Source organism: Scyliorhinus canicula, chromosome 1 (assembly GCF_902713615.1).
Source record: "Scyliorhinus canicula chromosome 1, sScyCan1.1, whole genome shotgun sequence".
Lineage (NCBI taxonomy): Eukaryota > Metazoa > Chordata > Chondrichthyes > Carcharhiniformes > Scyliorhinidae > Scyliorhinus > Scyliorhinus canicula.
Window position 1 is genome coordinate 89,596,016 of NC_052146.1, and position 13,302 is coordinate 89,609,317.

At 52.1% G+C, this 13,302-nt stretch overlaps 1 protein-coding gene across 4 annotated transcripts in view; it reads right to left on the bottom strand.

Moving 5' to 3' along the window:
• The window catches only part of LOC119965003 (S-adenosylmethionine decarboxylase proenzyme-like), a 134,440-nt gene that overhangs the window by 55,440 nt on the left and 65,698 nt on the right, over positions 1-13,302 (bottom strand). For all 4 annotated transcript variants that reach the window (XR_005460418.1, XM_038795206.1, XM_038795196.1 and 1 more), the window contains exon 6: positions 3,267-3,411. Coding sequence is in view for 3 of the 4 variants with exons in the window: in XM_038795206.1 (XP_038651134.1) it covers positions 3,267-3,411 (145 nt within the window). In the remaining variant the exon portion in view is untranslated. The remainder of the gene's footprint in view (positions 1-3,266; positions 3,412-13,302) is intronic.

Genomic DNA, 13,302 nt, shown 5'->3' on the forward strand with positions numbered 1-13,302 from the left:
AAGTGGCCAGTGCCCTACTCCTGCTCCTAGTTCTTGTGTTCTAAGAAGCTAATTTGAAGGTAAATTTGGCTAAGAGTAAATTTTCAAAAGAAAAAGTTAAATATTTAGGCCATACCATTGGACATGTCAATTGGCCCCATGAGACATAAAAGTACAAGTCATTGCAAAATTCCCAGTACTTACAACAAAACAGGACTTTTGGGTATAAGTGGGTTTTATTGTAAATTTGTACCAGATTTTAGCTGTATGTTTGTTCCATTGACCGAATTAGGGATTCCGTGGCGAGTAGCTCACTCCCTGAATCCCGAAAGCCTGCACAAAATCTACAAGTCGGGAGTGTGATGGAACACTCTCCCCTTGCTTGGAAGAGGGCAGCTACAACAACACTCAAGAAGCTCAACACCATCCAGGACAAAGCAGCCCGATTCATTGGCTACCTATCCATAAACATTCAAACCCTCCACCATCAACACACAGTAGCAGCCATCTACATGATGCTCTGCAGGAACTCACCAAGGCTCCTTGGGCAGCACCTTCCAAAATCCACGATTACCACCATCTAGAAGGACAAAGGCAGCAGATATATGGGAACACCACCACCTGATTGTTCCTCTCCAAGCCACTCACTATCCTGGTGGCAAAATATATTGCCATTTCTTCACTGTTGGTCAAAATCCTGGAACTCCCTCCCTAACAGCACTGTGGATGTGCCTACACCACTTGGACTGAAACGGTTCAAGAAGGCAGCTCACCACCGTCTCAAGGGCAATTAAGGATGGTCAACAGGGGCTGGCCACATCCCATGAATGAAGGAAAAAAAAAACTTTATATCTTTCCCTTACTGTGGGGATGTATTTCTCCTCCACTTTTTCTATTCCACCAATGGTCTAGGTTACAAGCATTGCTCAACACATGAAGGAACATGGAAGCCAAGTTGCTCATTAAAGCCTGCATTTCACAAAGCCGGAAGGGCTCAATGCCTTTACCAAAATGGCGCTGGAGCCTGAATCCTGCTATTGAAACCCATTTTTGCCATTGATCGAAATGGGAGCAAAATGTTTTTTCATGCATTCACATTTAGAAGTACAACTGGCTTCAAATAGAAGCAATTTTAATCATCCCGGTTTTTGAAACACGATTCGTGGGCATTAGACATTTGAGGAAAAAGTCTAAACCTGTGGGAATTATTTGTAGAGGTTAGGTCGACACAAATGTGCATTAAAATTGGATAAAGTCTGTGGAACTGCCAATGTGTCAAGTCATTTGAATCTCAGGCAGCATGGTGGCGCGGTGGGTTAGCACTGTGGCCTCACGGCGCTGAGGTCCCAGGTTCGATCCGAGCTCTGGGTCACTGTCTGTATAGAGTTTGCACATTCTCCCCGTGTTTGCGTGGGTTTCGCCCCCACAGCCCAAAAGCGTGCAAGCTAGGTGGATTGGCCACGGTAAATTGCCCCTTAATTGGAAAAAAAACAAATTGGGTACTCTAACTTTATTTTTAAAAGTCATTTAAATCTCTTGCTGTTCAGATTTTGAAAATAAATTCCAGCCTGTTGAAAAGAAATCAGTGCTTGCAATTTCAATCGCATTTGTTAACATAAACAGGAGTGCTATAATTACAGTATTATTTCTGCTTGACTGTTTCCGTAACCTATTCTGATCACAGTGGGGTGTCTGTAAGATCACAATTTTATTGATAGCTTCAAGTTGTCATGAGGAGATTAGCTTCTTTCATGTGGGGCTAAGAATACACATGTTTTATAAGGGATTAAATACTTGAGGGAAATATTTGTTTTTATAGGGGATTAATACTTGAATGAGAGTTTTGTTTCTATACTGGATTAAGTACTTGAAGGGATTTCAATTCATTAAATGGGTTTTTATCAATGAGGGTTCTTGTTTTTAATGTAGTGAGTCTGTAATAGATACTTAGAACTTTATTTATCTGAACTCACCATGGCTCCTGAGATCTGCCCATAGTGGATATTGAATTAAATTTCATTGAATGTGTAAAGGTGAAGTGTGCGAGGCATGGGCTGGCAGTAAATTGGCATATAAACTATAAATGGCCATGTAGAGTGGTTTCAGGGGCATAGATTAGCATGGAGTGGATGAGGAGCAATGGGGAGTGTGTAAAGGGGAATATATTTGCATGAAGGGTATGAGGAACCAAGGCAAGTGGGGCATTGAGTGGCATGGATGTGCATGGAGAATGTGTGTGGGTGATGTGGGAGAGGGGTGAGGACTAGGGGGCTGTTGATTTTGTTTTATTACAATTGGGATGAAGTTCTAAAGCGCCGAGACCAGCTGTCAAACCCAGTGGTTGCCTGCACAGAGTTTCTGGGGGTCCAAGCCAAACCTCAGTTAGCAATTGATCTGAACTGGTTACTTAAGTAGTTACTTAATGAGCCACCCAGTGGGCATCCAAGCTCCCAAAGTTCCTACCAATGGCAATATAACATGGTATTGAAAAAGACATTGAACCCTCCTGCTAACACCACCCCCAAAACTTTTCTGAACCTCCCACCTCCCAACCTTTCACCAAGGGGCTAGGAAAATTCATTCCATTTACTTTGTTTCTCTCTCCAGATAATCTGCCAGACCGGCCAAGTATTCCCATCATTTTCATCTTCATTGTACAACCTTTGGGCTAAATTCCCTGGAATTTAGAAGTCTGAGAGATGACTTAATCAAAGTGTTAAAAATCTTCAGAGAAACAGTTGGGGTGGGGGGGGGGGGGGGGGGGGGGTATAGGATTGGGGTAGACTCTAAAATTTTAAGCAAGACCTTGCAGGCGTGAAGTTAGGAAACACCTCCTCATGACAAGAACGGTAGTCGGAACTCTCTTGTGCAAATGGTCATTGATGCTAGATCAATGGTAAAATTTAACTCTGAGATTGACAGATTTTAGTCTCAATGGGTGTGGACCAAAGGCAGGTATATGGAGGTAGGTTAAAGATCAATCATCATCTCATTGAATAGAAGAATAGGTTTGAGGGTCTAAGTGGCCTTCTCCTGTTCCTATATTCCTAATGGTGTGAAACATTCAGGAGAATGTATCTGAGGTGGTTAAAAATAAACTTTTCATTCAGTTTTAAAATTTCTATCGGACTTTTGAAGATAAGTAATTACAGAGGTTTTTCAACTGTTCTCAAGATCACAAATTAAACACTTCTTATTAGCAACAACATTCTATGTTAGAGATAGTCTTATGAAACTTCAGGTTCTTCAACAAATATATTTCCTTGTGCATCTTAGAGAATGGGTACCTGAGTGACATCATCGGCAATAACACCATCTTTCAGGAAGAATTGCTTCATTACTTCAGCGTCCAGCTGTCTCATCAAAATTTCCAGAGTTTGATCAGGTTGGAGGATCCCACTACCTTCATTGATATCCAGAGTGTAGAGGTACCTGACAGATCAGAGAACACAATACATACAGGTCCAGAGTTTGAGATGGTGTAATTCAGTGCTCTAAGTGTATTGCTGGCAATTTCATGTTTTGAAAATTGCTATTCACTTCTATAAATCTGTACTTGCAAAATTTTTCTGGGGATAATATTCCATGCCTCTGATTATTGAACATTTAAGGCCTACTCCAGGATTTAAGCACTTAGTCTAACCTCATACTTTCATGCAGTACAAAGAGAATGTAGCATTGTCACAAGGCATCAGGCTAAAATTTTAAGTGCAATCCTGTTCAGGTGAAGATATGAGGATTTTAGGGCACTTCTTTCAAGATGAACAGGAATGTCCCAGAGAATCCTGATCAACATTCACTCGTTTACTGATGTAACCAAAGTCGTCATTCATCTCATTGCTGTTTGTGGGACTTTGTGGCCAAGTTAGTAGTTGTGTTTGCTGACAAGAAATAGAGTGATTACTCATTAGAAGTAATTTATTGGCTGAGAAGTGTTTTCAGACATCCTGAACACATTAAAGGTGTCCCATAGTTTTCTTTCTTGAAATGAAAATGGCTTATTGTCACGAGTAGGCTTCAATGAAGTTACTGTGAAAAGCCTCTAGTCGCCACATTCCGGCGCCTGTCCGGGGAGGCTGGTATGGGAATCGAACCGTGCTGCTGGCCTGCTTGGTCTGCTCTAAAAGCCAGCGATTTAGCCCAGTGAGCTAAACCAGCCCTGTCTTTCACCTTGTCAGATGAGTTTCTTGCTTTTATAATGAGTAAACTAGCTGAATCTGTGTTCTGGAAGTGCAATGGAATAGGCCGTTATTAATTACACCAATGGGGGAGGTGATGGCATTGTGGTAATGTAATTGGGTCAGTAATAGCCATAGAACAATAGAACTACAGTGCAGAAGGAGGCTATTTGGCCCACTAGGTCTGCAATGACCCTCTGAATGGGCATCCTACCTCGGCCCACTCTCTCTCTCTGACTGTAACCCCACATCCCCATCTAATCTGCACATCCCAGTACAATAATGGGAATTTTAGAATGGCCAATCTACCTAACCTGCACTTCTTTGGACTGTGAGAGGAAACAGGAGCACCCGTAGGAAACCCACGCAGACACAGGGAGAACATGCAGACTCCGCACAGACAGTGACCCAAGCCGGGATTCAAACCTGAGACCCTGGTGCTGTGAAGCAACAGTGCTAACCACTGTGCTGTCATACAGCAACGGTGAGTCCGAAACCCCGGAAAAAGCCACCAGTAGATAAAGCTCCTGTTCAATTTTAAGAATCCCTGGCATGGTGTTAAGGAAGGAGACCCAGAAGTTTACAAGTTTAGGACATGACCAGAACATGTGGGTATTATTCGGCGGGCCCCGGGATTGCACCTACCCTCCCCTCTGAGAAAAAAAATGTTCATTTTCGTCTTGGTCAGATGTGCTCTGTGCACCACAACTGAATCAAGCTGAGCCTAGCACATGAGGTGGTAGAGTTGACCCTGTGAAGAGACTCACTCCACAACCAACCCCCCCCCCCCCATCAAAAACCAGACCCAGTTCATCCTCCCGAAGCGTCTTCACCTCATCCAATGGACCCTGCTCCACTAACAGGATCTGGTCACCCAACTCAGCCAGAGATAAGGGGCGCGATTCTCCCAACGGGAGACTAAGTGCCGACTCCGGAGTGAAAACTGGAGCATCGGAGGCCGCTCCTCATCCCCTATTCTCCCATCCCCAGGGGGCTAGGAGCGGCGCCGTGTCAATTTTGCGCGCCGGGCCTTGGCGCCTGCGTCAAAGCGGCTCCGCCTAAATGACGTGGCCGGCGGCGCTTAAATGACGTCACCTGTGCATGCGCAGGTTGGCCGGCGCCAACCCGCGCATTCGCGGTTGCCGTCCTCCCCGCAGGCGCCCTGCAAGACATGGAGGATTGATCTTGCAGGGCGGTGGAGGGAAAAGAGTGAGTCTTTTAGAGATGCCAGCCCGCCGATCGGTGGGCACCGATCGTGGGCCAGACCACCACTGAGCACCCCCCGGTGCTCAATCCTCCCCCCCCACCCCCCCCCCCCCACAGGCTGCACACACAGCGGTCGCACGCTGTTCACGCCGGCAGCGACCAGGTGTGGTTGGTGCCGGCGTGAACCGGCCGTATTCGGCAGGCCGCTCGGCCCATCCGGGCCGGAGAATCGCCGCTCCACCATTAGAAATGGTGAGCGCCGATTCTCCGAGCGGCCTGTCGTAAAACGTGGCACGACGTTTTGGGGGGGGGGTGGGAGAATCGCGTGCGGGTGCCAGGGCGGCATGGCGGGAATCGCCCGGCACTCCCACGATTCTCCCACCTGGCGTGGGGGTCGGAGAATCGCGCCCAAGATCCTATTCAAGAGAGAGGGCGAAGGAGCCAAGGAAAATTAAGAAATCTCCTGTGGGGGGGGGATGTTGAATGGAGGGGTGTGTGTGTGTGTGTGTGGAATGGAGGGGTGTGTGTTGGGGGGGGGGGGTGTGTGGAGGGGTGTATGTGTGTGTGGGGGATTGTGTGTGTGGAGTGGAGGGGTGTGTGTGGAGGGGAGTGTGTGTGTGTGGGGTGTGTGTGTGTGGAGTGGAGGGGTGTGTGTGTGGAATGGAGGGGTGTGTGTGGGGGGTGTGTGTGTGTGGGGGTGTGTGGGGGGGGGTGTGTGGAGGGGTGTGTGGTGGGGTGTGTGTGTGGGGGATGTGTGTCAGGGGTGTGTGTGGAGTAGGCGTGTGTGTGTGGAGGGTGGTATGTGTGTGTGGAGTACGGGTGTGTGTGTTGAGTGAGGGTGTGTGTGTGTGAAGGGTGTGTGTGTGGAGTGGGGTGTGTGTGTGGAGTGGGGGTGTGTGTGTGTGGAGGGGGTATGTGTGGAGTGGGTGTGTATGTGTGTGGAGGGGGTATGTGTGGAGTGGGTGTGTGTGTGTGTGGAGGGGAGGTGCATGTGTGGAGTGGGGGTGTGTGAAGTGGGTGATTATGTGTGTGGAGTGGGGGGGTGTGGAGTGGAGGGGTGTGTGTGTGGAATGGAGGCATGTGTGTGGAGGGTGGTATGTGTGTGTGGAGTAGGGGGGTGTGTGTGGAGTGGGGATGTGTGTGTGGGGGGGGGGGTGTGGAGTGGAGGGGTGTGTGTGTGGAATGGAGGCTCGTGTGTGGAGGGGTGTGTGTGTGTGGGGGGGGTGTGTGGAGTGGAGGGTTGTGTGTGGAGGTGTGTGTGTGTGGGGGGTGTGTGTGGAGTGGAGGGATGTGTGTGCGGAACGGAGGGGTGTGTGGGGGGGTGTGTGTGTGTGGGGGTGTGTGTGTGTGAAGTGGGGGTGTGGAGTTGGGGGTGTGTGTGTGGAGGGGGTGTGTATGTGGAGGGGTGTGTGTGTGGAATGGAAGGGTGTGTGTGGAGGGGTGTGTGTGCGGGGGGGGTGTGTGTGTGTGGGGGGTGTGTGTGTGGAGTGGAGGGGTGTGTGTGTGGAATGGAGGGGTGTGTGTGGGGGGGTGTGTGTGTGGGGGTGTGTGGGGGGGTGTGTGGAGGGTTGTGTGGTGGGGTGTATGTGTGTGTGGGGGATTGTGTGTGTGGAGTGGAGGGGTGTGTGTGGAGGGGAGTGTGTGTGTGTGGGGTGTGTGTGTGTGGAGTGGAGGGGTGTGTGTGTGGAATGGAGGGGTGTGTGTGGGGGTGTGTGTGTGTGGGGGTGTGTGGGGGGGGGTGTGTGGAGGGGTGTGTGGTGGGGTGTGTGTGTGGGGGATGTGTGTCAGGGGTGTGTGTGGAGTAGGCGTGTGTGTGTGGAGGGTGGTATGTGTGTGTGGAGTAGGGGTGTGTGTGTTGAGTGAGGGTGTGTGTGTGTGAAGGGTGTGTGTGTGGAGTGGGGTGTGTGTGTGGAGTGGGGGTGCGTGTGTGTGGAGGGGGTATGTGTGGAGTGGGTGTGTGTGTGTGTGGAGGGGGTATGTGTGGAGTGGGGGTGTGTGTGTGTGGAGGGGGTATGTGTGGAGTGGGTGTGTGTGTGTGTGGAGGGGGTATGTGTGGAGTGGGTGTGTGTGTGTGTGGAGGGGAGGTGCATGTGTGGAGTGGGGGTGTGTGAAGTGGGTGATTATGTGTGTGGAGTGGGGGGGTGTGGAGTGGAGGGGTGTGTGTGTGGAATGGAGGCATGTGTGTGGAGGGTGGTATGTGTGTGTGGAGTAGGGGGGCGTGTGTGGAGTGGGGATGTGTGTGTGGGGGTGTGTGTGGAGTGGAGGGGTGTGTGTGTGGAATGGAGGCGCGTGTGTGGAGGGGTGTGTGTGTGTGGGGGGGGTGTGTGGAGTGGAGGGGTGTGTGTGGAGGTGTGTGTGTGTGGGGGGTGTGTGTGGAGTGGAGGGATGTGTGTGCGGAACGGAGGGGTGTTTGGGGGTGGTGTGTGTGTGGGGGTGTGTGTGTGTGAAGTGGGGGTGTGGAGTTGGGGGTGTGTGTGTGTGGAGGGGGTGTGTATGTGGAGGGGTGTGTGTGTGGAATGGAAGGGTGTGTGTGGAGGGGTGTGTGTGTGGGGGGGTGTGTGTGTGTGGGGGGTGTGTGTGTGGAGTGGAGGGGTGTGTGTGTGGAATGGAGGGGTGTGTGTGTGGGGGGTGTGTGTGGGGGTGTGTGTGTGTGAAGTGGGGGTGTGGAGTTGGGGGTGTGTGTGGAGTGGAGGGGTGTGTGTGGTGTGGAGGGGTGTGTGTGGAGGGGTGTGTGTGTGTGGAGGGGTGTGTGTGGAGGGGTGTGTGTGGAGGGTGGTGTGTGTGTGTGGAGGGGGGTGGAGTGGGGGGGGGGGGTGGAGAGGTGGAGAGAAGATGGCGATTGCCGGGGATGGGGGAGGGCGAGTGCCGGGGAGGAGGGGGAGGCGAGTGCCGGGGAGGAGTGGGGGGGGCGAGTGCCAGGGAGGAGTGGGCGTGTGCCGGGGAAGGGAGGGGGGGTTGGGGAGGGTGTCCGCCTGGCCAGGTGCCAGCTTCCAACAGTCGCAACCATGCAGGCCATGTCACCTGGCTGTGGTGGGGGGAGGGGGTACGGAATGACATGTCGTCTATGCTCCCCACCTCCTTGCAGGCCGTTATGTTTGGTGATCACCCAGCGATGTTGGCCGCCGTGGCGGGAGCTGCACTTCTACATGTTGCCCTGGGGGAGCTGGAGGAGGAACGTGCCAGGGGGGTGGCGGAGGCTGCCGCAGAGGAGCGTGCTGCAGGGAGGCAGGTGGCAGGCGCCCAGGCTGGAGGGCCGCTCACCCGACAGGATGAGGAGGAGGAGCACGAGGAGGAGGAGGTGGTGGTGCCCCGGCGACGGAGCCGCCCGATGAGGCCCCGTGTATATCGACCCCGCTCGTCATACCAGGACCTCACGGACCAGGAATGCTGGAGGAGACTCCGGATGAGCCAGGAAACCGTCGCCCATATCTGCCACCTGATGGCACACCTGGCACCGCGTGGCACTGGGAAGGACACCCTCTCCCCGTGTCCGTCAAGATTACGGTGGCCCTGAACCTTTATGCCACGGGGTCATTCCAGGCGCCGAGTGGGGACCTGTCCGGCATCTCGCAGGCATCGGTGCATCGGTGCATCCGGGCAGTGACAGATGCCCTATATGCCACTACGGGCCGCTACATGCAGTTCCCTGTGGATTGGGCCAGCCAGGATGCCCGGGCAGTGGGCTTCGCTGCGGCGGCTGGGATTCCCAGGGTCCAGGGGGCGATCGATGGGATGCATGTCGCCGTGCGGCCACCTGCAGATAACAGGGCCGTGTTCACCAATAGGAAGGGGACCTATTCCATGAACGTTCAGGTGGTCTGCGACCACCGCATGATGATCTGCACATCTGTGCCCGGTAACCTGGCAGTGTACATGAATCATTCGTATTGGCGCAATCTTTCATCCCCGGCATGTTCGAGGGACCGACCCCCAGCTTAGGGGCTGGTTGCTGGGCGACAGGGGTTACCCGTTGCGGTTGTGGCTGATGACGCCTATATGGAGGCCACAGACTGACATGGAGATCGGCTACAACGATGCCCATGCAGCGACCAGGGGTATGATAGCGAGGTGCTTTGGGCTGCTGAAGATGCGTTTCAGGTGCCTGGGCTGCTCTGGAGGGGCCCTCCAGCACCCGCCAGATAGGCTCTGATGTGTTAGGCAGGTTAGTTCGATGTGGACTGCACTCGATGCAGGGAAGCTAGAAACAGACATCTAACACTGGAGAAGATCCAACACTGTTTTATTCAACGATAGAACTGATAAACATTTTCAGCTGTAGGTCGACACTATACTGAACTGACTGGAGACCTGGTACTAGCCTGACCAAACTTACTAGCTATCGCATGGTGTTTGCACTGGCTAGCTCGTGGACTCTGATTGTCTCAGTGGCTGGGTCCAGAGAGAGCAGGAAACCTAGTGCCCTCTGGCTTTATAGTGGTAGTGTCCTGTCTGGTGATTGGCTGCTCTGTGTTATGTGCTAACTGGTCATCCTGTGTGTCAATCACTACCTGTCTGCACTCCATTATATACATGAGTGGATATTATGACATCTCCCCTTTTTTTTTAGATAAATTTTTTAAAAAATAAATTCTAAGGTGTGCGTGCGTATACATATATATATATACACATATGCCTGATTATATACAAAAGATGTCTAAATGAACGTATAAACCTAGGAAGGTGTCGATAGTGCAGATACATGGCAAACAAAACAATATTTACAGAGGTTAAATCGATGAAGTCACAAAATGTACAAAAGTTCAGTCTACAGATTCAGTCTTTGTGGTGGGCGACGAATTCTTGTCGATCGCCGCAGAAGTGGATCACGAGCCGTCTGCATGTGGATAGGTGGGATCGCTGCCATCGCAATGGTCGTGGGGGCCAGCAGGATTGCTGGTAGATTGGTGGGCTCGTGGCTGGGTACGTCCGGAGGAAGCATCGTAGGCAGCGGGGCACTGCGGTCAGGTAGCGGGCGTGGGTCTCTTCGCAGTGCCCGTCTGTTGCCCCGTAGCAGGGAGCCATCAGCCATGCGGACAAGAAACAATCTTGGGGCCACTTGGGACCACAGCTGTGGCTGACCAGCCGCCCTCAGGCAATTGGACACGAACATGATCAGTTGGGACCAGCTCGGGTAGATCGGTGGCATGAGCATCATATGTGGCTTTCTGTTGGGCCCGCGACTGCTGCATTTTCTGTAAGACCGTGAGGTGGTCAAGGTCTGGAACATGGATGGCTGGAACTGTGGTCCTCAGACTGCGATTCATGAGCATCTGCGCTGGAGACAACCCAGTGGGCAGTGGGGTTGCCCTGTATGCCAGCATTGCCAGGTTGAAGTCGGAGTCTGAGTCTGCAGCTTTTCACAGCAACCGCTTGACAATATGGAGCCCTTTCTCGGCCTTCCCGTTTGACTGCGGGTAGTGGGGGCTGGACGTTACGTGATGGAAGTTGTAGGACTGTGCAAAATCAGACTATTCCTGGCTGTAAAAGCAAGGACCGTTGTCTGTCATTACCGTGAGTGGTATCCCATGCCTGGCGAACGTTTCTTTGCAGGCTTTGATTACCGCCTTCGACGTGAGGTCGGACAGTTTCACCACTTCTGGGTAACTGGAGAAATAGTCGACCGGGAGTACGTAGTCACGCCCCTTGGCGTGGAAAAGGTTGTCACCGACTTTGGACCACGTTGAGGTCACGATCTCGTGCTCTTGAAGCGTTTCCTTGGGTTGAGCTGGATTAAACGTCTGACAGGTGGAGCAGTTGAGGACTGTGTCGGCAATGTCCTGGCTGATGCCCGGCCAATAGACCGCCTCCCGAGCTCTGCGTCGCCATTTCTCGAAACCAAGGTGACCCTCATGGAGTTGGCCCAGCACCATAGCTCGCATGCTCTGAAGAATTACGATCCTGTCGAGTTTCAGAAGGATTCCCTCCATCACTGTCAGGTTATCTTTTACGTTGTAGAATTGTGGACATTGTCCCTTCTGCCAGCCATTGGTAAGGTGCTGCATCACACGATGCAGCAGAGGATCCTTGGCCGTCTCCTCACAAATCTGAACCACCCGTTCGTCAGAGGCCGGAAGGTTGGTAGCACATAATTGCACTTGCGCTTCTATGTGGCAGATGAAGTCAGTTTGCTCACATGGTGTGGTAATGGACCTGGATCGGGCATCTGCAACGATAAGCTCTTTGCCTGGCGTGTAGACAAGTTCAAAGTCGTAGCGGCGTATCTTAAGAAGAATTCGCTGTAACCGAGGTGTCATGTCATTTAAATCCTTCTGGATTATGTGGACTAGAGGCCTGTGGTCCGTTTCTATCGTGAATTTTGGCAGGCCATAAACGTAGTTGTGAAACTTGACTATCCCTGTCAGGAAGCCCAGACACTCCTTCTCAATCTGAGCGTACTGTTGCTCAGTGGGCGTCATGGCCCTGGAGGCATACGCCACTGGAGCCCAGGACGAGGAGTTATCTCGCTGAAGGAGCACCGCCCCAATGCCGTCCTGGCTTGCATTAGTTGATATCTTGGTTTCCTTGGTTGGGTCAAAGAACGGTAGAACCGGGGCTGTGGTGAGCTTTGCTTTCAGCTCACGCCATTCCTCTTCATGCGTGGGCAGCCACTGGAATTCCGTCGACTTCTTGACGAGATGGCAGAGGGCCATTGTGTGGGATACCATATTGGGAATGAATTTCCCGAGGAAGTTGACCATCCCGAGGAAGTGGAGGACGGCCTTCTTGTCCTACGGGGTCTGCATGGCGTTGATCGCCGAGACCTTGTCGGCATCTGGCCGCACGCCCTGCTGCGAGATGTGGTCACCTAGGAACTTAATATCCGATTGACCAAATGGGCACGAATGTTCACGAATTCTCTGGAATACCTTCTTGAGGCGAGCGATGTGTTCCTGGGGTGTTGTGGACCAGATAATTACGTCGTCAACGTATACTCGCACCCCCTCCATACTCTCCATCATCTGCTCCATGATGCGGTGAAATACTTCGGAGGCAGATATGATACCAAAGGGCATCCGGTTGTAGCCATAGCGACCAAATGGGGTGTTGAACGTGCACAGCTTGCGACTGGACGCGTCCAGCTGTATTTGCCAAACGCCCTGGGAGGCGTCCAGCTTAGTGAAGAATTTGGCATGAGCCATCTCTTTGGTCAACTCTTCACGTTTTGGTATTGGGGAATGCTCCCGCATGATGTTGCGGTTTAGATCCTTCGGGTCAATGCAGATTCGAAGCTCCCCTGACGGCTCCTTTATGCAGACCATGGAGCTGACCCAGTCTGTGGGCTCTGTGACCTTCAATATGATGCCCTGGTCTTAGAGGTCATGTAATTGCTTCTTCAGACAATCCTTGAGGGGTGCCGGCACCCGGTGTGGTGCATGAATTACAGGGGTGGCGTTCGGCTTGAGCAGGATTTTGTATCAGTATGGGAGCGTGCCCATCCCATCGAATATGCTGTGGTACTGCGTGACAATGTCATCTATGTCGGCTTGCAAGTTTCCATCAGTCGAGGCCGTCGCCGGTGACGATGACATGGTGTGGACTCACTGAACCAGGTTCCAGAGCTTGCAGGCTCAAGCACCGAGCAGGGATGCTCTGTCAGGCCCGACGATTTCAAACCGCAGCGTCGCCTTGATCACCTTATTGGATACCCCTAGTTGACACGAGCCACTGGCAGCTATGGCATTGCCATTGTAGTCAAGGAGTTGGCAGGCCGGTGGAAGAATGTTTGGTAGGGGCAGATGGTGTCGGATTTTGTAATGAGGTTCGCCGTTGCGCCGGTGTCCAGTTTAAATCTGATGTGAGCCTTGTTAACTGTGAGGACAGCACACCACTTATCGTCGGGATCCACACTGAGGATTGAGAGGCGTTTCGTTGTTGTGGTGGAAGGCAGCGCATGTGTAGTTATGATGCCCACCCAGTATGGGGACTGGAGGCACTCAGC